Here is a 24,060-nt window from a genome sequence, read left to right on the forward strand (position 1 = left end):
GTTCTGTAAATGCTGGAAGAGGCTCACTTTGTGATCTCAGTCCGTAGACCAGTAACAGGTAGATCCTCAGATTTTGCTTGTGAACTATGATTGCCTTTGAACTTGAGAGTGTATTAACAAAAGCTTCAATGAAAAACGTAATCAATCAAGGGTATTTGCAAATAATACAGCCTTGAAATGCACCAACTGTGGCAGGACTACCCTGATTTTGAACTAGGTGCTTGACCAGGGATGCTTGCGAATGAAGTGCCAGGCTAACTCTTGAGGTGTATTTATGACCTGGATGATGTAGAAAGCCCTCGCAAGTTCCCCATTAGCGTTCTCGATCTCTTGAATTCGCTGGTTGATGACGTCCCGTATTTCTTTGTGAAACCTGGTCCAGAGCTTGAGTCTGTTTTGACCTCCATGCTTGCCCATATTGCGAGAAAGACGACTAACAATCATAATGTCGCTGCCCCTCTTCTCGGACCATTCCAATGTGTGTTGACCACCGGGGCACTGGCTGGTGTTTCGACAGAGACGGAAATCCTTGTTGGTCGTCTCCTGGGTATTGCTGAGACGGATATCTTTAAAGAGGTTCCTCAGGCCTCGCTTTCGACAGAACCAGCCAGAACGACTAGTAGGCCGCTTGCTAATGCCTAAAATTGTATAATTAGAATACATATATGCACTATGGTAACACATGTGAAGTTATAACTTACGTTCAGTGGACTCGCGTATTCGTTTCGCCCGGATGTCAAGCAGTTTCTCGATATCAATGCTGGGGAACTTGTCCAACACCCGTTGCATCTCGGGACTGTGGATTATCTCTCGGCCGCTGGGACTGGGGCCAGGCTTCGGAAAGGTTGTAAGGATATTTGGGTCTTCAATGCTTGGTAGGACTGTGTCTGATATCGACATCGTGGCAGTTAGGATGAATGCAATGCAGAAAGAAATACAGCTCAATTCTAACCAATGGGAATACGTGGAGTTTTCGCAAGAATACTGAGCCCCGTGAACAAGTTTGGCATTAAATGGCGTCCTGATGCCGTGATAAGTTCGATGGACAGGACATAAAGGGGTTCGGTCGGTTGTTGAACGGGGGAGGTAGTTGTGATTGATACAATTCATTATTAGGAACGGTGACTCAGCCTCAACAGTAAATCAGCAGTCTGCCTACCTGCAAGAACTTAAACTCCCGTAATATAGTCAAATGTCCGAGTTTCCTTCCTTTAACTTCCAACTATCCGCTCATATGGCAGGTAACTCACCAATCAGTCGTCACTGCCCGCTGACCATGACTTGAAACTTTGCATACCAGAAGTCTCTGCGTCTTTCCCATAGTTGCTTTGAATAGAACTGTGCAAGCAAAGCTGCATCGCCGCCCCTGGCAACATCTTCTTCGAACTGTTCAACCAACGGGGTTGTTGCTTGATTCAAATCCTTCAACGTGTTGTAGTCACTAAGTATAACCCATGGTAGGAGCTCCACACCCGAGGTTTCTTGTCTTGATTCTGGGGACTTCTGGGAGCCAGTTGAAACTTTTGGGCTTTTTGGGATGGTTGTCTGACATTCTGCGTCCTTGTACATATCATCTTTGGCTTTCACACTTGCAAATGTACCCACCGATTTAGAGCTGGGAGGATGATCTTCAAAACTGCTAGTTACATTAGAATAATCATCAGTGTCTTCTGACGCAAGAACTCTGCCATTCTTCTGGTTTAGCCCCTTATTTGTGGTGTTGTACGCGGTTTCGGTGCTTTGGCCTTTCCCTGAATTGGTTGGATCTCTCCTTAAAGATCGGCTTGGGGAACTCCTAGGTTTTCTAGAGTCGGAGGATTTCTCAAGCCCCGATCGTATACCTATATGCGCCTCAGGCTTCTTATATGGTACGGCGGTCTTTGCGCTTGAATCAAATGGCAACTGTCTGGGTCGAGGCATCTGTTTGCGAAAGTCCTGGTCTTGCAACGGCTGTTGACGGTACGGTTCGGGCGAAAGGTCTTTTGTCAAGTCTGCACGCGTATTACAGCTCTTGGTATCAACATCCGAGCGACTTTCAAAAGAGCCGACTTCAGGACTTCCACGAACTAAGAGACTCTGTGCATGGGAGCCTGTGGTGGACACACTTAGAGGCATCGCCATGTCGGCCCTACCGATGGGTGACTGTGTCGGAGGCGGGCTCGAGTTGAAGGAGTACCTCAAAGGCGACCCAATGCGAGGTATATGTGAGTGTGTGCCGTCTCTTTCAAGGAACATGTGGTATGGGTTGAGTTGTGCCGTCCCTGGAGTAGTATGCCGCATTTGAGTCCCTGGGAGATAGTTTTGCATTGGTATTGACTGCACTCTTTGTGTCTGTTCCATATACGGGGTCGGGACAGTCGAAAATGGCGAATGCTGAGAAGGAGCGTTCAACATGGTGGTGAACGAGAAGTCAGGTGAAGCACCAGTTCCTTGGAAATGATTCGGAGGCAATAAAGTCGGCGGTGTGATTGAAGATAGTCGTGGCCTTGTGTCAAACATGGCATCGTGTGTTTGAGATACAGGCTGAGGAGGAGCTGTTAGAAGAGATGCTGGTATTGCCTCGCTAGCGAAGAACCCAGCCTTCTGCAGCAAGCATACAGCAACACTGAAATCTCTCCTGCTCTCAAACTGCGCGAGGAGCGCCTGTGGCTTCTTGGGTACAGATACACAGATTCGATTAGTTTCCTTATTGATGCTGATGACCTCTGCAGAGTACGATGGTCCTCCTCTTATTTCACTGAGTCGAAGGGAAACCTAGCCTATTAGCCTCCCACTCGAGCTCAGTCGCACCAGTCCATACCACTTGTTGTTTGCCTTTATGAATCAAAAGAACCAAGATTCCCATCTCTGATCCGATCGACCTTTCACCCTCGATCGTCAAAGTGAAGGCACTGTGTGGGTGGGAAGAGTTATAGGCTTTGGCATTCGCTCCATCGCGGATCTCTAAGTAAACGAGTGGGCACGCCGACACAGGAGTCGGGGGACCAGCCATGATATAACTCAAAAATGGAAGACTGCATAGGTAGGTACTCTGCAGAGTAATGAGATAAGATTCTGATCGAGTTTGGCTTGAAGTTCGCAGAGACAAAGTCTTATGCGCCTTGTGCTACCTAGGTATGCAATCGGTCTCTAACTTGAGGACTTGATTTCTCCTTCCGCTTTGAAGCACTTGATAAATATCTGAGGTAGGAGGCAGATACTACCTGTCCCAACAGGCCAGCCTCCTTCTTGCCTACTACGTAAGCAAAAATATATAAATCCACATCAAGAATATACCTAATGAATTTGATTTTGGCAGAGAATTTGAGGTTCAAGGAATGGATAGGTATCTACCTGTAAGTACCTACCGAACAAGAGAACTTCCACCAGGCGCGGAGGTTGTGACCAAGGGTCACGTGGAGATAAGCTAGCGCAATCTTACCCCCAAGGACTTCGACGCGCCGCGCCAAACCAAACTATCAGCGACTGACCCATGCGATTTGAGAATCGTGGATCAAGCTGCAAGCACCCACGGTATCTCTAAAACCAGCCAACTATTGATACAAAGGCCATTGAAGCCTTTCAGACGCTGGGTGGAAGCGCCTATCCGTGGAAATTTTTCGTGACCGCACGATATTCAACGCAGCTCGACGACAAGAGACCTCTCCCCCTTCTTCGCGACTGCGCATCTCGTATCCTGTTTCTATCCACCCGCGCACAATCAAGTTCATCGCCCGATCTCTCAATATGGCGCCCGTTCGCAATGAGGTGCCACCGCACACGATAGATCGCACGCCCGAATACGAGGACTTCATGTCGCGACTCCGTGATTATCACTCCAAGCGAGGAACGACACTCGATCCAGAGCCCAAGGTCGGCGCAACGCATGTTGACTTGTTCAAGGTCTTCAATCACGTCGTAGAGAGTGGTGGCTATGACAAGATCTCGGAGGAGAAGCTAGCATGGCGACGTATGGCGTCAGAGCTGGGTATATATTCTAACAATGAAGCCTCCACTGCCTTCTCGTTGAAGGAGAAGTTCTATAAGAACTTGGCTGCGTTTGAGATCAGCACAGTACATGGAAAGGAGCCTCCACCAAAGGATATTCTGGAGGATGTGACGGCTAAAGGCGCTGGGTTGTTGTCGCGCACAAGGGAAAATTTCTGGGGAAAGAAAAGAGAGAGCAACGTTGGTGCCACAGACTCAGCGGCCTCGGGAGACGATGGTACACCCGTCCGCGAGCGACCCGTGCCAGACACTGCTGCCAGTGCGCGTGCTTCTAGAGGACTACGTGAGGCACCTCCTCAGCGTGTCATCTTTCAACCGGATACTGGACCTTCACGAACAACCCGACATTCTTCTGCTCACCATGCGAGCAGTACCAACTCACCAGCCGCGAACCCTCCTCAGACGCCCTCGCATCACTCAAACATGCACATACCTCAGCAGCACCAACAGCAGAATTACCAGGGAAACCGAGGTCCCTCGGTTCTTCACCACCCCACTAACACTGAGAATACATCCAACTTGGTCACTGCCTATCAGCCGCGATTTTCTAAACCCCTAACACTGCGCGCAGTGCCAACCCCAAGCAATGCGCCCACCGAGTTTCAGAAGCCACGCCAAACTCCACGCATTGACCCTCGTCAACCGATGCAACCTGGCAGTGAGTACTCATCCGTAATTTTGTGCTTTTCTTCCACTAACTAGCTGTATCAGCCGGTTTTGATGGCCCTAACATTTACATGAGGTGTCTGAATGCTTTGCGATCAAATATTCCTGCTGAACAAGCCTTTGCGCTCAGTCATCTAGTGAAAATATCGTTTGAGCGAGGTGATAAGTACAAGTTCGACTCCTTCCCAGGTCTGGCCGAAGGTCTAGTTGATAAAGCCCTTGAGGTGGGACATCTGTTCTACCACGTTAACTGGAGCGTATCTTGGAATCTTCCATATGACTCTAGTGACCCAAGTGCCCTCGATGGAAACTATGGGACAAAAGATATCCTGGAGCGTATCGAAAACCTCATTGAGAAGGATGTACCCGACATTCTGCAAACTGAGTCATTTGCGGACAATATGGTGCTGATCACTGAAGCTGTCCTGACGTTGCGAAACATGGTCACCTTAGCTGAAAATGCTCACAACATATCAGACTTCCCTCCCATCAAGGATCTCATTTGCATCATTCTGAACCTACCGCAGAAGGATTCTCTTGTGGAACTGAAACATCTTGCCCTGGACATTGCTGAGCAGTTGACGCCGTTCATGACATTAGACTCAGACGACCCTATGTATAGGACATTGTTGGAGCAGTTGACGTCTGATGACCGTGGTATCATTCTGACCTCTCTTCGGGCGCTGGGGCGCATCTCCATGAATCTCGAGGCTACCAACAAGCTAAGCAATGTTCCTGGGCACGTGCTCCAGCGACTTTCCAATTGGCTTTTGCTGAACGATGATGAGCTTATCGACGCGTGCCTCGATTTCCTCTATCAGTACACTGCTGTTGTGCCCAACGTGGACACCTTGGTGCGCTCTTTGACGCCAGAAAACCTCACTGACCATCTTGCACGCCTCCTGGCTCATGGTGCTCGTAAGACACAACGCGAGTTCGTTCTTGTACCCGAGCAAAGAATTCCCGCTCGTGACCAGATTGCTCCTATGCCCGAGGATCTTCTTCAGGAGATGCTTAAGCTTGAAGAGCCAGATCGTGTTCACCGTTGGGTTCGCTGCTTCTTCGAGGAGGACAATAACTCTTTTGTGACACAACTAGCCGCCTGGCAGGCCTACCAAAACGCATTTGTCGCACCACTCAAGGTCATCAATCAGCCTCTTATCACACCTGCCGACTTCATCCGGAACAGTACGTCTGTGTATAAGGATTCAAACGCGCAGGTCCTTAGAGAGCCTGGTGATCCGCAACAAAAGTTCATCATCCACGGTATCCGTGCAAGACCAAAACCTCTTGACTTGGATGGCAAGGAGTACGGGCGTTGCCTTTGGGCCTCAAATCCTAACAATAAGCTTGAGAAATGTGGCCACTTTTACATTCAGCCTGAGAAACTTTGGGAGCACATCCTTGTTGATCATCTAGGAGAGAAGCGAAATGAAGGGGGACAATTCGACAACGTCGAGAAGGAATACATTTGTACCTGGGATCAGTGCTCCCGCTATCCCAAGTCCACCAAAATGCACCTTCAGGATTTCGCGAGACATATCAACACGCACATCTCTTCAGCATTGCCCAACGACGCGCTCAGTCGGAAACCGGAGCGTTCATGGATTATTCCCGCCAAGACTATGGCTGTGACCTTTGAGGAAACTGCAACAGCACGGGATGAGCGAAATCCAAACCTCCCGCCCCAGGCAGCTGGTATTCCACTCAGCGCGGCGTTAGTACTGAGGAACATTGCTCGCAATGTGGTCAAAACGGAGGCTGAGGAAGAGATGGTCAAGAATCAAGAGAAAGTGGGTGAAATAGGAGGTTGGAATGAGGTTCTTTTCCGCCCTCTGTTGCCGCGACTGTTTGAGATCCTCGCAGAGAACAGGGCCTTGGTATGTCTATCAATTCTATCACCGTTTACCATAAGGTACTTGTACTAATAAACCTCGCAGAGCCCCTATATCGCATCACTCCTTGATTTGGTCCATATTGAGAATTATGACCAGGACCGATGATGCAGTTTCGCAGGATGGCGTAATGGAAAAAGACGGGGCGTTGTCACGACATGCTTTCAAGCAACCTCGTGTTGAGGGGGCATTGTTCGCAGTGATTTTCACAGACCTCCTCGCATGAGTGAAAACTGATGGGGATCAGAATGGCATGTGTTGTTTTACACGGATTACTTGTATTAATACCCTGCCCGTGGGCGTTCTGGGCTGGCTGGTTTTGGATGAGCGGTAGATCTTTGAACTCGAAGACTAAGAAGAGAAACAGTATGCATTCTGCAGAATTGTGTAGCATCTTTGTCGATTTGTGTGTTTCCCGCACGAACTTGTTGGGATGGATCAAGTGCGGTTACGTCTAAGTGCTGTATACGTGATATTGACGAGTATGTTTCCATGGCCTGATACCTTCAGTAAGAACAGTGCCTAAGTATCTGGCGATATAATTCAACAACCCCCAAGTCTACTGGAAATCCAACTACCGGCCCGGGTGTCTGGTTTGATTCCCATCACCGCAATTTTAAACCCGGGCCGGTGCCTCTGCTGTGCATGCATCTCAACGTCAGATCTCTGTACTCGGCTCCATCTATCATCAGCCGCAAAACTACTCGTACGAAACACACGGGAACCGCCGTTATGCGCATGTGGGGAAAGGGCTGCTCGATAACAGCGGTTTATCCTCGCCAGCTAGGTAAAGTTGGACATAGGAAATCCAGTCCAGTCCGCACAATACCCCAGACTTGGGCACGCCTGTCCTGTCCTGTCATGTCATGTCGTGATGATAAGGGATGGAAGGGCCGTGCTTCTGCGAGGATTCTGGAACTCGCGCGAATGCATGCATGCGCACCTAGTGCCCCCTTGTTCCCTTCAATCCCTTGACAGCTCCCCACCACACGATAGCTCCAAGGGCAGGGCAGGGCTGCAGGCGAGGTAGGTATTGCGTGCCTGGTTGTGATATGGGCCTCAACATGTCAGTGAACCTCGCACAATTCGATCACTTGGTTTGACAGGAGGCACCGTGATTTGGATTTCAGTGCTTATACTAGGTACACTACGTGGTATGTCATATCGTGAGCTTATTGTCAGACCCTTTTACACAAAGAAAGTCACTTGACATTGCAGATCCAAGTGGTATACATACAGTATTCGACCAACGCTGTTCATAAGATGTCAAGGCCCTGTTACACAAGTGTGCCTCGATTCTCTCACCCTTGATGAACTCGCTTGTGCTTGTCCCAGAAAATTACCCCCATCAGATATTGATCAGATCAGTTGTAAACGAAGAAGATCATGTGGGTCACCCAAGGAGCTCCAAGTCCGCTCTGCCTCACCCAAGAATATCTGTCCCACAGAATTAGCGATGCAGCCCCTAAGGGGACAATGAAGATCGTCCGATATCTTGTTTTTGCTTTGTCTTTTGAGTAGGTACAAGCGGAGCCCTTCGATAAAACGAGTTAGCAAAAAATGCAACGAGTTTACTGTATGTATACACCGTCTTTTGGTGTTTACCCCGTAAAAGTCATCATGATGGAAATTTGGCTTGGATCAAGTCACAAATGATGATCGCCATGCCCATCAACAAAGCGTAGCAAGTTTCATCTCGTCATTCTTGTGACCATTGAATAGACTAGACTAGAGTAGAGTTGGTGAATGAAAGGGTCAACCCCCACTGATACAACTAAGCTATCTTTGTCATTGTTTCCTATCGTTCAGACCACGAACTGAGAAGGTGAGAGAACATTCTCGGTCACGGTGGTATGGACAAATGGGGGGCGCCAATGGGTGGGTTAGTGTTAAGGTTGTCTTGGCCATCTAGGTGTAGCCTGGTGCCCTGGTCTATCCAAGGAGGTGGGATGGCACACCGAGAGAGGTGAGTTAGCCTGAGCACTATTATTTGTGACTATGAGTAGGGTTTGAGGATTATAGGAGGGACAAGGGATGTCTGTGAGCATAGCTCTGACACAAAAAGAAAACCCCGAGGTCAGAATGAAGTCTTATTACGAGACATAACTAGTCGAAAGAGTATCTGCATGTTGTGTCTTGTAGCTACTAGTATCATTCCCTTCACCTTGGAGCGGTTTCGGTGAGGAAGTCCTGACTCGACCCAAGCTTGACGTCGATGGTGGTGGATGGACCAGGATCAGCCTCAGCATCATTGCGATTGCAGCCGTGTTACCCGGGATTGAAAGTTGAAACCTTCCGTGGTGTCTGTCTAGGGGACGCGCAACATCAGATGTCTGTTCTGTCTGTATGTGTATGTATGTATGTATGTATGTGCGTGCGTGCGTGCCCCAGCTCGGGTCTGAAAACTATAGCTGTAGCAAATTACTGCACGTTATTCAAGCACTTGCAGACAGCAGGAAGTATTTCGGTTGGGTGGATAGCGGTGTACCAAGTCAGAAGGTGGAGGAAAAGAATTCGTCTGCCTAGAAAAGATGGAACAAAGCCTGTCGCTAGGATGGTGACAGACTAAACTACTGCAAGCCCCCCCAGCGGATGAGGTGCCAGTTTAGCTCAGAGGCCAGCCATCATCAACGAGTTAGTGAATGCTGTTATTTAGATTGTCTTTGGTGTTGAGGCAACGTGCACGTCTGTGCTCAAATTGTTTGCCGGTGGCCGGACAGCCGCGAGGCCAAGTGGGCAGCAATCTAGAACCAAGAAATGGGCGGGTGAAGGCCAAGACATTCCCCGGAACGCTCGGACTGTAATGAGGCCTTGCATCAACTTTGTTTGTGTTGAGAGAGACCCCGGGAGGATGAGTGGACAGTGTCTTCTTGTCTGAGTTATCTAAGTAGCAAACAGAGTTGGAGACTTGACGTCCCCTCATATCACCACCACCTCATCATGCAAGCGCCCGCTGTGTAGGACGTTGAGAGAGAGGAAGAAAGAAAAGGTGGGGGTTCCAGGAATAGGTAGCTACCGAGAAAATGCTAGCCCGCCCCGTGGAGCCCAGCTCAGCCAGAGCTACCCCTGCAATGTCCCGAAGAGCCCCTAGAGGCTAGGAGTTGGCTCCCCGCGACCCGCCATAGCTCCCCACGGCTGCCGGTGGGATCTGGGTTTCTAATTGATCTTCTCTCCACTTGGTGCATCGAATCCCTGGGTGCCCCATATGCTTGTTTCCCGCTCTCTCAACCTCATTCATCATGGACATTGGATGCATGTATGTACTGTGATTTTCGATGACGGGTGTGCAAAGTGTCTTTTCCGTGCCACCGTCTGCGTCAATGGCTGGCTGTTTGTCCGAGATTGGCGTTGAACAGAGAAGGACACGCAATGGTGTCGTGTCGTGTCGTGTCTGTGTCCGTGTCTGTGTCTCCAGAGACGAAAAAAAGGACGTGAATGTGAGACGTAATAGAAGGGTGAGAAAAGAGGCTGCCTCTAGACCGTCACCTCAGAATTAGAGCTGCATATGCATGTTCCGCTGTGGGCATTGAGAAGCAGCGGAGAACCCCACGTTGTTATCAAAAGCTATAAAAAAAAAAGTCGGAGGGTTATGAGAGATGAACCCCGGACCGGCTGTACAATAGCAGGTGTATCAATTGTTTGACTGATGATACCTTGCAATTGTCAATTGGGAACTTTTAAAAATGCCTACCTTCTGTACTATGTAACCCAAATTTACGCAATGCCTTACTTTTAAGACGAGGCAAGGGGAAACAACACCATCTCACCTCAACAAAATACCTACCTAGTTCAGCCTACCTATATGTAAAACACCATAGAATCTTCTCACAACCCGCATGAATACCAAGGCAGCCCATATTTAAATATTCAAACCAAAAACTAGCTGAGTCTCAGATCATGTCATCAATGCTCCCCCACATTGTACTGCTTCTGCGTGCCTGAATGCGCCTCTGGTGTGGTCTAGTCCAAGTCTCGTCTTTGATCAATCTCTTGACAGGAAATGCAATGACCCTGCCAGTGGCCCTGGCAATCGATCTTGTGACCATCACAAATCTCCCATCCCGTCTCACATTTTGGAGGAAACCCCCGGCTGATGCGACATCGGTGCCCCGGTCCCTCCATGATGTGAGGTGAGGGTGAGGTGAGCCCAGTTTGTGCTACCCCCTTTCTTAGACCCGAACTAAGGAACTTCTAATTCAGGAACCGTACTAATGTACCTCCATACCTTTTCCACGGTTGCTTGCTACATACAGATCTGACCTCACCGTCTTACACCGAAGTCGGTGAAGAGCTCTTCTCCCTTGTTTGGGCGTCAGGAAGCGTGCCGGTGGTTGCTCCACCTACGTATGTATTGTGTATTGTGTACTCCGTATTGTAGCTGCCATGAGGTAAGGTAGGCGTAGGCGTGGATATCCGGATGCCATAGAACCTATATAAATCCATTGCCGGTCGGAGCTAGTTCCCCATCACCTTTCATCACACATACGCATTTTCCACGACCTTAGCTTCGCGCAGAATCTTTTCTTGCTACGATCAAAAGTCCATCTGAAGCTGTAGGTTATCCCCAATGAACGTATCCTTGTGCCTTGCACGCGTAACGAACTTGGTTCTTTTTTGCTGTGGCCAAATTCATTGATAACGGCGACTAACATTGAAGTTAACTATAGGTTTTCATCGACACCTTCTCCGCACCACCTTTGAAGAGAGACACAGGTAGCATTTTGCCACCAACAAACAAGCTTGCCTCCAATTCCGGATCCGAAGATCAAGCCCGAATCTCCGTTGTTCGAGACATCCAGGACATACATCTATCTCAGATCAGCTCTACACAGCGAACAGAAGCATTAAAAGCTGAATTGCCGTTCTGGAGTCGCTATTGAAGAGCCCCGAAAATAGCACCGGTCCTCCCGCAGTCACCTAATCAACTTGGAACAAGCGAAACGTACCTTCCCTGAACAAAACAAACAGAACCTAACTGAACTGCACTGCACTGCCATACACTGCCCAAAGGCCCATCCCGTTACTCTTGGACTTTCATTTCGGAATTTTCCTGCCGCGAGATCTGCACTTCGCATACCCAACTCAACTGTTCTATCTTAGGTTGCCTGCACTCTTACTCCCGGTTCCACTGTTCTCTCAATCCAGGCCCCCGCGCCCGCTGCCACCCTCCTTGAACAAGCACTAGAAGCCCCCAGAGCCGCCAAACGAGAGCAGATCCCTTGATTCTAGCCTTACCTAGCTGAAGTCATCTGCACTGCACTGCACCGTACCTTATCGCTTACAGTCCACCTCAAGGGCCTCGCAACACCACACCCACACCCACACCACACCATACCACACCCATTCGTTCGCCTTCCTCACGGACATACCGCCACACTAAATTCTGCACCTAGTCTACCTTTACCTTTACCTTGCCTTTCTCCCTGGCAAGCAAAGTAAAAGCTTTCCCTGCGACCCTACCATACAATTTCTGCAACAAGGTACTCCAGAAGAAAAAAAAGTTTCGTGCTCACCTCAGGTCTAGAGTTTTCTCTGCATTGCTCTCACTGTCTGCACTCCCTACACCTCAGCAACACACTTCACACTCTATCTGTGATTTACTTTCGGACCCACAGCCATTCGACTATATATCGAGAGGATTCCTTCATCCATTCAACTCTTCTTTTACAATCTTCATCTTCTCCTCTATACCCATTCTCTCGCTTGAGCACTTGTGGTGTCTGCACCAAAAGAACAAGACCTTCTAAATATATAATCACTTCCCCCCCGCTATCACTCCTGTTCTTATATACCCATATCCTACCTATTCTCAACCACCAACCTAACCTTACAACCTTCACAATGGCATTTTGCTCCATTTCTCGAAACATCCTCCGTGCCACTCGGGCCCCTGCCATTACTCTCCCCAAGAACTCGCGATGCTTCACAGCCACACCCGTGCAGCGTGTCATTGACACCAACTTGAAGAAGAACGTTGTCCGAGAGAAGGAGGTTCCTGTCACAGTCTACAGTGCTGGCCAGGGTACTGGTGATAAGCACACAGTCAACGTCCCCGAGGCAGCTGCTCGAGTTCCTAGCGAGCCTCGTACTCCTTCTAACGAGAGCGACATCGTTCAGCCGCTCACCCGCAAGACCTTCGAGCAGCTCCCCCACACCATGCGCAACATGAGTGTCTATGGCAAGACCATCATCCTCACTGGCGCTGCCCGTGGCCTTGGAAACCATATGGCTCGTGCTTGTGCTGAGGCTGGCGCCAAGAACATTGTTCTCTTCGACGCCAACCAGGAGCTTGGTGACGAAGCCGCAGCTGAGCTTCACGACAAGACTGGCCTACCTGTCTCCTTCTTTAAGGTCGATGTTCGCGACGGTGCTGCCATCAACGCTGCTGTCGACGAGGTTGTCGAGCGCTACGGTGCTCCTGATGTTCTCATCAACTCTGCCGGCATCGCCGACTCCAACATCAAGGCTGAGACTTACGACCCTGCCATGTTCCGTCGCCTTATCGACATCAACCTTACCGGTTCTTTCCTCATGTCCCAGGCCGTTGGCCGTGCCATGATGTCCGCTGGAAAGCCTGGCAGCATCATTCTCGTCGCCTCCATGTCTGGCTCCATCGTCAACTTCCCCCAGGAGCAGAGCTGCTACAATGCCTCAAAGGCAGGTGTCATTCAACTCGGCAAGTCCCTTGCGGCTGAGTGGGCCAAGTACGACATCCGGGTCAACTGCATCTCTCCCGGTTACATGGACACTGCCCTCAACCGAGTTCCTGCTCTTGACGCCCAGAAGAAGATCTGGAAGTCCCTGACACCCCAGAACCGACTGGGTAACGTTGACGAGCTCAACGGCCTTTGCATCTACCTTGCCTCAGACTCTTCCAAGTTCATGACTGGCTCCAACTGCATCATCGACGGTGGCTACACATGCTACTAAGCGAGCAGAGCCCTTTTTTGGACGGTTAGCGAAGAACGGTTTCTACGAATAAATGGCTGGATCGGGAAGGCCCTGAAAGAGGGTTTGATTTTCTTTGTTTGGAGTTCCGGAAACAATTGGTGACCTATTTTTTGAGCATTGAGCAAGGGCCAAGGGGGAAAAAAGAGACGTATGATGATAAAACTAGATCAGCTCTGGATAACATAGAGCAGGATGAATCTGCCGTATTAGACACGGAGCGAGGAGATCCAGACAGAGGATCTAAATTTAATAGCCGCTGGCATGTAATGAATGAACTCAACAAAAAAGAACTACTTATCTTCTCTGGTGATTGATTGTATAAACAAATATCCTCCCTCTTCGCTTAATTAGACTTTCGGGTGTGAAACAAGGTTAATGGGTAGTTATCGTGCGCTAACAACCAAAGTTTCTTGTCCCTTGAGAAGTTGAGGCAGATCGTGACTTTGGCTAAGGTAGGTACGCAAAGTGCAGTCATCCAAGTCTACCTAATCCGTAATAATCCACCAATGCACGCGCACGCTCACGTCACGTCAATGTCAATCAATCGTCGCATGTTTCCGAGCAGCCAATCACGATGGCACTTGCATGTTCAAAACGGCAATCCAGCTTGAGCCAATAATTTGGGTCTAGGTTATTCTCACCGCTCTATTTTCGCATCTTTCGAGACGATCAAAACCGGGTCAAAGATCCGGGCCAGCCTTTTTTTTTTTTTTTTTTCGGTTTCGCCAGCTAAATAAACTGGCGGTGGAGAATATGGGCCGACACTAACATGAAAGAAGAGGACAGGAGACGCGAGCTCATGCCCAGTGTCAATCTCCTGAATCAACAGATATGGGAGAGACATTGGAGAGAAATGTCTCATGAGGACGCAGGAACCAAGACAAAAATACCCATTGTACCATACATACCTAGTGGAAGTTGAACAGATATACTCAAGACTACTAAACAGCCAAGTAAAGATCTGAACCTTTCGATAAACAACGACTCATGCGAAACGACACTACAGATTCAACGAACCAAGTCCATCCACGTTCCAAGGATCTCGTGCAAGACACATATACCTACATATCAAAGAGGGCCCCGAGGTGCCACCGGCAGACCGCATCGTCTTCCGGCTCATGATGGAGGGGGGTCTTCGGAAGTGACCACGGTTAACTCATGCAATGACTCGGAAGGACTATAAGCCTCTGAATCATCTGCTGTCAATAACTTCTCTTCCTATTCTCCCTTTCTCCCTATAATAAGACCAAAAACACATACTCGCTCATGATATCTTTTCCATAGTCTACTCAACATTCCAATATCAGGTGCAGGCTCAGGTTCAGATAACCAGCTCATCCTTCATATCATCACCTCCAGAAAAGCCTCGACATCATTTCCGAACATGCAACTACTCTGCACTCCCTCCATTTCGCTGGTCCGCGCCGCTCGGTCCTTGCGCAACCGGCTCATCAATAAAACCCTTGTCCCAGCCCGCGCTGCAGCCGCCTCCGTACGCAACTCAATACACTTCTCACCATTCTCCTCACACTCCCACGACAAGCTCAAACACCAAGCTCGGCCTGCCGCCCTCGGCACCGTTGCTGTGCTCGGTAATGGGCTCCACACGGGCATGGAAAGCCACGCCGCTGTCAGAGAGGGCGAAGGTTGCTCGAGAGTCCGGAAGCATATCAGCCCCTTCTATCAACAATGGGAGCAAGGCAGCCTCATGTTTCAGAAGAGCAAGTTGCTGTAGGGCGGGGCCCATCGAAGAAACGAAGTATAGTCGCCACAGGCCGGTCTAGTGATTTTGTTATTTTGTATTGTCGTCTTTGCGTTCGAGTGTTTGGTAAAGTATTGGCTTTGTTTGTTCGGTTAGATTTATTGGCTTTGAGGGTTAGGTCTGTTTAAAACAGTCACACAGAGTGACTGACACCTGAATACTAAGAGCTCCATTTCGCATCATCACCACAAGCACATTCCAAAAAGCCGGGGCACCAATGTACGGAAGCAAACTATTTTTTTATGATTCAAAGCTGGTGAGGAGACATGGCCAGGTCTAGTATCGTGACAGACCCAGCCTCGAGCGCGAACTCGATGTGCAAGAACAATTCGTATGCAGGGGTATATCCAGCGTGTCATATCTATGTGCTGCCAGGCGTCATCTTGGTGTCCGCCTGCTGGCACCTTTTGGGTTTTTCTTTTCTTGCAATGTGTCGAACTCGCGACCTCATGCGCATAACATAATCCGAGCCACTCCTTGACGCGGTATCGTATCAATTCCAACTTCAAGATGCAAGGCCTGCTATGACAGTTGAATAATTTGTGGAAGAAAATCGTCATTAGATAGTTGGGTATGCAGAATCGTGACCCAAGGACGCATTGTGCCCGTGGGGACGTCGTCAATCGAGACCATTGTACCGACTTGGAGATACATCGATCATCGTCTGAGAAACGCCGGCAACAGTCGGCGGAGTCTCTCTTTTCTCACTGGGGGATCTGCAGGAGGAACTCTTCTCCCGGGGTTTACCTACTGCCCCTTGCGAGCCTTTTCTTGCGCCCTCTGTTCTCGAGCGGCTCGCACCAATGGCGATAGTTGACCTAGGTCAACACACTGCTTCATGAATTCATGCTAGAAAGGGTCAGTGGAATCATTTAACCGGCAATATCGGAGACTTACCCTCAGCAGATCATGAGCACTGGCCCGCTTCTCCGGATCCACCTTGAGTGCAAAGTAGAGGAAGTCCTTGAACACAGGAGAAAGATCCTGTTCATTCTTAATGTGAGGAGTTCCGTTGGTTGCAATCAACCAAAGCGCACGCAGGGGGGATTCCGTCAGGTATGGTGGCTCGCCTTCTATCATTTCGATAGCCATGATACCCAGAGACCAAATGTCAACCTTGCGCCCGTACTCTTTCCTAGTAACGACTTCGGGCGCCATCCAGTAGGGTGTACCCACCATGGTTGTTCGCTTGTTCTGGGCTTCATTGATGGTCGCACAGAATCCAAAATCGGCTGCTACGGTTAGTTGTGCCTTGCACCGCCACTGGAATACTTGTCACTCACTCAGCTTGATCTTGCCCTCCAGGGATAGCAAGATGTTGTCCGACTTGATATCTCGGTGAATGACTCCCTTGGAATGCAGATGTTGCAGACCAAGAAGGGTCTCGCGACACACAGAAGCGATCTGCCCCTCAGACATGATATTGAAGGTGACAACATCCGTAAGGCTGCCTCCCTCCATAAACTCCATGACGACCCACAGCTCGCCACCACACAGATAACTGTCGATGAAGTTGACGATGTTGGGATGTGAACTATCCTTCATGACAAGAATCTCGTTGATAATCAGGTCCTTCTTAGGTTGTTGTTCGAGATTCATCTGCTTGATAGCCACCAATCTGTTCGTGCCACGCTCGTGACCGGTGAAAACACCTCCAGATGCACCTTGGCCGATTTTGTTGAATCCTCGGTATATGTCTCGAGGGTCGCCTTCGCTACAGATGCGCTTGAGGGCAGCAACGATGTCAAGGCCTGCGCTCTGACGAGCCCGGTGTCGTGGCCTAGCCCCAGGTACGGCTGCTCCAGGAGCCTGCTGACGAGGAGCGTTGTGTACACCATTAGACTCGGGGGCACGGCCGTAACCTGGAGCAGCTTGCATGTTCGGGTTCTGGGGATGAGGAGTTCGTTTACTAGGAGCACGACCGATGCTGCCAGACATGGCAGCTTGGGCCTGAGCCATGGCTTGCTCTTGTTGCTGCTGCATAAGTTGCTGTTGATAAGCGGCGGCTTGCGCCTGGGCAAGTTGTGGGTTGGGCTGCGGTGCAGTTGGGGCGTATGTAGGTCCAGCGACGCGCGAATTGGATCTCGATCGGTGCTCTTCGGGGAGCATAGGGCCAGCATCCTTTGACATGCCGTAAGATTCGTCGCCGGACTGAGACATACCGATGCCTGAGTCTTTGGTCGAATATGCGCCTTGAGGCATATGCCGATTGCTCATGCTGACGGGCGGTTTCGGGGCTGGGCGACTGGGCATCAGGTCCTTACCAACCTGGCCTCGGGGAACAGGCGGTGGTGCTCGGGGATTCTCAAAACTTCCTTCATGATTGACAGTTGGAAACCTGGGGTTCGTAGGTGAAATATTGTTCGGTGACATACCCATATAGTTTGACGGGTACATGCCCGGTGATGCTGCAGTTGCCGGAGAGGTGGCATACTGACCAGCATGATGAAATTTCTCAAGGACCTGATCCTCTGGGGGCCTCTCCGTGGTCTCTTTGTAGAACTGCAAGATATCAACCATAGTTTGCGGGTTTTCTCGCCTTTCCTTTTCAGGAATTCCGCTTTCGTTGATAAGCCGCTGCCATTCTTTTGGCAAACCCTAGAGTCTGTTAACGAGTATAAGAACAAAGGGACGGGAGAACGGACTGTGAACTGGCCCGTGGAACTATCATAGCCGACATGAGTAACGTGGACGGGATTCTCGGGTGCAGAGATAACGGGCTTCTTGGGCGATCCTACCAAACTGTTCATGAAACCGGAAAATCCTGACTTCTTTCGTAGAACAGCGGGCTTGAGGTCCTTGCCATCATCGGAATATCTCTTGGGGTTGATCGAAGGCCCATCAGTTGGAGCCCTTGGGCCAAGGCTCTTCTCGTTCAGAGACGAGTCCATCGCGGAGAAGCTGGTCGAAGTTCGTAGGGCAGGACTAGCGAGCCTAGAGTCGGTAGGCACCTTGACGATTTGGGGAGGAAATTGACGAGGGGCAGCAGCCTTCGGACTAGGAATCTTTATCGATTCAATGCGGTTCAGAATAGCAGCGCCGTCAAAGGGAGCGCCGATCAGGTCGTCAGGCACCGCTGTCTTACTGAGAGGGCGGAGGTGAGAATCGGAGAGACGGTCGGGATGACGGGGGACAGGCGCCCAGTGATTAGCGGGGGTGAAGTCGCCCTGAGGTGAGATGGGCGATGGGATAGGTCTTAGAGTGTTGCTGTTTGCGGATAATTGAGGATGAGATCGATCAGAGTCTTGCCAGTCGGACACGGTCGCGGGGTTTGAGCGGGTTGGGGGAGCGCTGGGGGCTCTTCTCAGACTCTGGGAACTGCGTTTGCTCTCGAGGGACTGGGCGTCGAAGGCACCACCATCGAAGCCAGATGAAGAGCGAGCGTAGGCGTAAGTGGGAGGTTTCTTAATGAGCTTGCGACGATGTGAAGTTGCGGTATGAGCAGATGCAGACGACGCAGAGGTATATCCGGGGCCGTCCATGATCCAGCGGCAAGCAGGAAGCAGCCTGTCAACTGAGGGCAGTTGGGTTGGGGGCCCTTTGGGGCTAAAAAAAGGCCTTAGAGGGGACGGCGGGCTGCTGCTGTTAGGTACGGGTGTTTTTTTTTTGGTGATGGGCCGAGCGAGCAGGTGGAGGAGACTGACTAGACAGAAACAGAACAGGTATCAAGTCACAGGGTGTGTGTGCAGGGAAAATGAGAAGGGAGGGGGAATCACAAGAGATGCGCAGTGCAGTGCAGTGCAGTGGCCGTGCCGTGCCGCGCAGGTCTGGCTTAACTCAAGAGATAGATAGATAGATAGATATGCCCTTGGGCTTTCAGAATCAAGCAAGACCAGAGGGAACAAACGAAGCGAAACAATAGGAGGAGTTTGACGGGGGGGACTGGGACTGGGGATTGGATGCACAACGCAGTGCAACGCGGGGGGTATTGATATTGTTGTGGTGTGTTGTTTGACCCGGGTGGCGATGCTGAATTGGTGATGGCGGTCCTGCAAGTGGAATTAAATTACTTGCTTTGCCTTGCTTCGTCTCTGTTTCGTGTTGCCTTTGCTTCTGCGTTTCCTCTCCTGGGAATCCTGACCCGGTGACTTCATAAAGGAAAAAAGGGTAAGCTGCTGTTCGGGGGATAACAGGATAAGTGGGTTGGGGAGATCAAGTTCGGGAAGACAAGTACATAAGAAGAGAGGATGGGAAACAATGAGAACAGGAAGACAACCTACATAAGGTACAATTATACACGCACTGTGTCGTATTCCTCAAATCAAGGGGAACTTGACGACAAGAAGGTTGAGTGAGATGACCTGGAATGCGGGAGGTGGATTGGGCTGTGGGATAAGATATTACACTGTAGCATGGAGACCCTTGAATTTAAGAATTGTGATACAAACGGCCGATGAGGCAGCCTCGTAGTGCAGTGCAGAGCCAGAGAGCGGTGCAGTGCAGCATATGGCACGGGTTGTGTTAGTGTTTCCGGACTCCTCTACTGTGATGCTGACGATTATCAGGAGTCCTGCGGGGGTGACACGGTCGCAGAGTCTTGCTGAGAACGGATCTTTATGATGATGAATTGTTCAAACGACTGGAATTGGGGTCTTGATTAGCGAGGTTGTTTAGAAACAAGACATCAAGAGGCCCATGCTTCAAAATGAAAGGCCCTTGAATGCCTGAGAATGCTTGGTAAGGTAGCAGACAGCTGTGAACATTTGCCTGATAAGGCTTTCTTTCCTATTCAATCCGATCTCAAAACATTCCTACAAGTGATCCAGTGTCCTCCGTAAAATTCCCTGGAAACCCTCACATTGATACAGACGTAATGACTCTAATTGGGTTTCTGATAGGCAAGGAACCAAAGAAATGGCTTGGACCCTGGACCCCAGCATATTGGGATAAGGTACATGCGATCAGCGGGGCAGACAACTCATGCAGAGGTACCTTGGCATTTAGCTGGTGCTGATACCCAACCCAACTCCCGTTAACTTGCGTCCCTTTTCCAAGCTCATCCAACGTCCCCCACCGTCGTTGCAACGCCATCTCTTGTCCCTCGGGCCGTTGGCGCGACTCGACAGTGTGAAAGCATCTTGCCAGCACTTGGTGGTTGGACCAACGGTATGGTTGGAGGGCCAAGGATGGTATCACTGCGTCTTTTCTTCCCCTGAGCGCCTCGCAATCAACGTTGTGCTCAAATGGATGCTTCACAGGATGACGACGCGGGGTGAATGGCGTATGGACCGCAAGTGGCTAACGTCACCTTATTTTTGTCGCTTGCACTGGATGACGAGCTCTGATTATGACACATGGTAGCTGCAGAAGGTCGGGATATTTGAGAATGAATAAATGAATAGACAGACAATAGTGTGGGGCAGATGTTGGTTACAGACTCAACCCAGCCGTTTCCAATCGAATCAATCACCCATTGTTGACAAACAGCCTTCAATGAAAGCAATCACATATCATGGCTGCACTCTACTGCCGGTGGCCGCTTGTTAGCCTCTACTGTTAATCACACGTATGGTTTGCTCTGCTCCGGACTCGTTGCACATACTCGCACTAGAAAACTTATATGAATCACGTCTTCAGGTTTTGTAACTTGGATAACTAACGTCAGTCTCGGGTGCATTATGTCACCCCAATGACTCGTTGATCTGGGAATGTTATTAACTAGACCCCAATCATGGCCAAGCGCTTAACAAACCATGTTATCGTGAAAAATTAATCGATCTGTATGTATCTTGCTCATCGAGCACTCAAACACTGTTTGTATTTGATAACGACCCCCAGTCAGATACATAATTTACAGCTGTATCCACGCTGCCATACCCCCTGATATATACCTGCTGACCAGTAACAGATTGAACGTTCCTGCCTCAGGTTCATCACGATCAAGTGTGAGTGGAATCGAATGCATCTTGATTCCTGACTGAGTGGAGTTTGTTCTCAAAGCCGGGCGGGAACATTCAGGAGAAGCTAGAGATCAAAGTTTGGGTAAACTAGCCAGTCCTTGGCCAATCTCAAGCAACTGTCTCCCCCGAGTTGAGACTAGCACAGGCACAAGCTCGACTCCAAGCTCAACTGCCCCGTCCTCGTGGGTCAGAACGCTCGTGGCTGGTGGAGATTGCCGACGATTTTGCAGGTCTTAATGGGAGTCAAGCATCGGTGATTTACCAAAGCCGTGGCTGGGCAGTGTTGGCTCCGACGCGGTCTCTCTCAACCGCTGTTTTCGTGTGCTCCGAGTCGACATACCGGTATATCTAATATATCTTGCTGTAGGTGCTTCATCATCTGAAGTCGAAGAAATTTTTATGTGCGGGGCATCAGCAAGGCACCGCAATATTGCGCCCAGTATTAATTCAGTACCTGGGCGTTACAGCTTGGTCATGATGGGGCACAATAATGAACTTGTACCCTCATCGGCCATTCATCATGCTGGGTTCTTGCATCCAATGCTTACAGCTACTGGGTTGTTTCGGCGATCTGGTTATTGGTTAGCTTCCTATGCCAGCATCTGTATTTGCTACTTCTTAACCTTTGCCTTGGTACTCAGGGAAGTAAAAGACTTCCAGTATTCAACAAAACACATATCAAATCAAGCGCAAAACCAGCAAAGCTGCCCTCAAGGAGCAAGAAAACACCAGACCCTGATATAGGGTGTTAAAATAAACTCAGCAAAAGATACCCTAAATTTAGTAAAGGTAACCTAAATTTATGCAAATTTACTTAACTCTTTATACCATTCAGGATCAAGGTCCTGGGTTTTCTTTCCTCCCCTAGGTAGGCTGCATACTAGGCTTCTAATAATATTCTGATAGTTTGCTTCTACATCCTTGAAGGAGGGGGCCAAGATATGCAAGTCGTGAGAGGACTTCCAAGTTCCACCAGCCATTCTTGTCTCCCCAAGGATTGGAGCAAGACAACGGTTACTGTCATTAGCTTAATGTCCCTAGTACTGACCAATTGTTTTAACCCGAGACAAGGAGGACGAGCCGCAGGTAGCTGGTTTGGAAGACACAACTTTGGGGCGGTTAGCGACGTTTCGAAGTCCGTTCAATTCTTGCCATTTAACTACCGCTCACTCATCTCAATGACAAACTCGGAGCGGTAAAGAGCCAACAACAACCTAACAGCAGGCTTTGATGTTGTAGAACATATAAATAATCATAAATAGAAGCAATATGAAACCCTGGATCCTCAATTGCTCTGAATTCTCGTTGGCTGAAGCTATTGCAGAGGCAATTCCTTCAATGCCAGGGGCCAACCTTATAACAAGTTGGGATTGTTCAAGTTCTCGACGATCCGGGCCAGGTACCTATCATCCGCTCCCCGACAGGATACCCTTAGTAACTGACAATAGCCCTAAATTTTGTACAACTCACACGACCAGCACTGGTTGGAATCATGCCTGTCTGTATTAAGTTAAGTCTCGAGACAGCGCATAGCTCGGGAGTCGATACGAACAACAGCGTTCTCTTAGTTTGCGATTACGTGTCCGCTATGTATGAACTGATCGCCTTGTTAAGATATAAATTGCAACAGCGGATCCATGTGAAGTCCTACAGGTTTAAGTTCCATCGGACATTATTTCATGTTCACATGACATGATTCTCTTCTCCGTTCGCAGTCGACGAGTTGGCCATATATGAGCCATTGTCATGGCTCTGGTCCAAGTTGGCGGATACCTGCAAGTACTGTTGGGTAAACTATACCGTCAGTTGTGAATACATGACGGGATATCTCAACGTTCCCAGGCCTCTTCAGCTGCCACATCACTAACCATTACGTGTGATGCAATGTTGTAATCCCTGTTGGTTATCTGAACCGAGGCCACAGCACTATGCCTCAAGAGGATGGAGTGTGCCATCTTCAGTCAGTACCTGCAGTAGCTGCCAATGCACCACGAGAAACGCTGTATCAACCTGCAGCAAGCTTGGTAGCATTTGATGTGATGGTTCTCTTGATAAAATTCATCTAATGGGCGGGCAGACGTGATACAATCTTTGAACGGTGTGGGTGCACTGCAACAGTATAAATGTCTCAACATGGTTAAGAAGGTTCACTGGTTGGTGAATCGTAAGCTCGCCTAAAAACAAGCAGCATGTTGACTCGGTCGTTAATAAGATCAGCTCTTATGTCATTGAAAAGTGAAATTGAAGTGCTGTAGAGGGGCAGGTGGAATGTCACTGCTCTTCTAAGAACTTCTTCAACTACCGGGAGCAGCCCTCATGCGTCAGAATTCTATTAAACAACCAACACGTGTATTTGTGATTGTTCTCGTTTGAGTCAGATGCTGGCTGTCTCCGGGATACATCCAAACACACGTGAACATGGTTTGACACCATTTTAAAGGCAGTATTGTAGGTAGGAAGCTTCAGGCCAAGTATTAAAATAGCTGACATACCTAGGTAATGGTAAACTTCATATCCGAGTGTGAGGTGTCTGTGTGGCTGCATTCAAAAAAGAATTATATATATTCATCATCCATTGGATAGTGGCTTTGATAGTGTACGTATAGGGACAGGCTGACGGATAATACATCTCAAGGTTCGAACATCCTGTCATTAAGCCAGCTTGAGGGAAACGAACTTTACAGGCAGGCAAACTTGCACAAAATTCCCACAATTGTTTTAAAAAAAAAAACTGTGGTTGATAAAAAGGCTGAAGATATCACCATATCTAGGTACCTCACAATGTACAACCTACCCCGCTTTCCCCTTTAAAACCTCGCCTTCTCAAAAAGGACTGGTGCCCGCTGCCTCGGACAAGCTTCGCGTAAATTCTAGGTGTCTCCGTTAGTATAGGTTAGTA

General features: G+C 49.3%; 6 protein-coding genes; 3 read left to right on the forward strand and 3 right to left on the reverse strand.

Moving 5' to 3' along the window:
• Positions 1-213: 213 nt before the first annotated feature.
• On the reverse strand, positions 214-900 carry FFUJ_04363 (uncharacterized protein; the record flags this gene model as incomplete). XM_023572360.1 has 2 exons in its annotated part: positions 214-638; positions 702-900. The coding sequence occupies 2 exons, from the start codon at positions 898-900 to the stop codon at positions 214-216; spliced, it is 624 nt and encodes a 207-aa protein (XP_023426497.1).
• Positions 901-1,260: 360 nt separating this feature from the next.
• Positions 1,261-2,992, reverse strand: FFUJ_04362 (uncharacterized protein; the record flags this gene model as incomplete). XM_023572361.1 has 2 exons in its annotated part: positions 1,261-2,754; positions 2,801-2,992. The coding sequence occupies 2 exons, from the start codon at positions 2,990-2,992 to the stop codon at positions 1,261-1,263; spliced, it is 1,686 nt and encodes a 561-aa protein (XP_023426498.1).
• Positions 2,993-3,726: 734 nt separating this feature from the next.
• On the forward strand, positions 3,727-6,656 carry FFUJ_04361 (related to Los1p; the record flags this gene model as incomplete). XM_023572362.1 has 3 exons in its annotated part: positions 3,727-4,645; positions 4,699-6,533; positions 6,594-6,656. The coding sequence occupies 3 exons, from the start codon at positions 3,727-3,729 to the stop codon at positions 6,654-6,656; spliced, it is 2,817 nt and encodes a 938-aa protein (XP_023426499.1).
• Positions 6,657-12,389: 5,733 nt separating this feature from the next.
• FFUJ_04360 (related to D-arabinitol 2-dehydrogenase) lies at positions 12,390-13,478 on the forward strand (the record flags this gene model as incomplete). The annotated part of the gene is made up of 1 exon (XM_023572364.1): positions 12,390-13,478. The coding sequence occupies one exon, from the start codon at positions 12,390-12,392 to the stop codon at positions 13,476-13,478; it is 1,089 nt and encodes a 362-aa protein (XP_023426500.1).
• A 1,405-nt stretch (positions 13,479-14,883) lies between these two features.
• FFUJ_04359 (uncharacterized protein) lies at positions 14,884-15,234 on the forward strand (the record flags this gene model as incomplete). Its single annotated transcript, XM_023572365.1, has 1 exon — positions 14,884-15,234. The coding sequence occupies one exon, from the start codon at positions 14,884-14,886 to the stop codon at positions 15,232-15,234; it is 351 nt and encodes a 116-aa protein (XP_023426501.1).
• Positions 15,235-16,008: 774 nt separating this feature from the next.
• Positions 16,009-18,743, reverse strand: FFUJ_04358 (related to Smu1-Ste20-like protein kinase; the record flags this gene model as incomplete). XM_023572366.1 has 4 exons in its annotated part: positions 16,009-16,110; positions 16,159-16,493; positions 16,545-17,859; positions 17,907-18,743. 4 exons carry the CDS (start codon positions 18,741-18,743, stop codon positions 16,009-16,011), a joined length of 2,589 nt encoding a protein of 862 aa, XP_023426502.1.
• Positions 18,744-24,060: the final 5,317 nt, after the last annotated feature.

This window comes from Fusarium fujikuroi, chromosome FFUJ_chr02 (assembly GCF_900079805.1).
Source record: "Fusarium fujikuroi IMI 58289 draft genome, chromosome FFUJ_chr02".
Lineage (NCBI taxonomy): Eukaryota > Fungi > Ascomycota > Sordariomycetes > Hypocreales > Nectriaceae > Fusarium > Fusarium fujikuroi.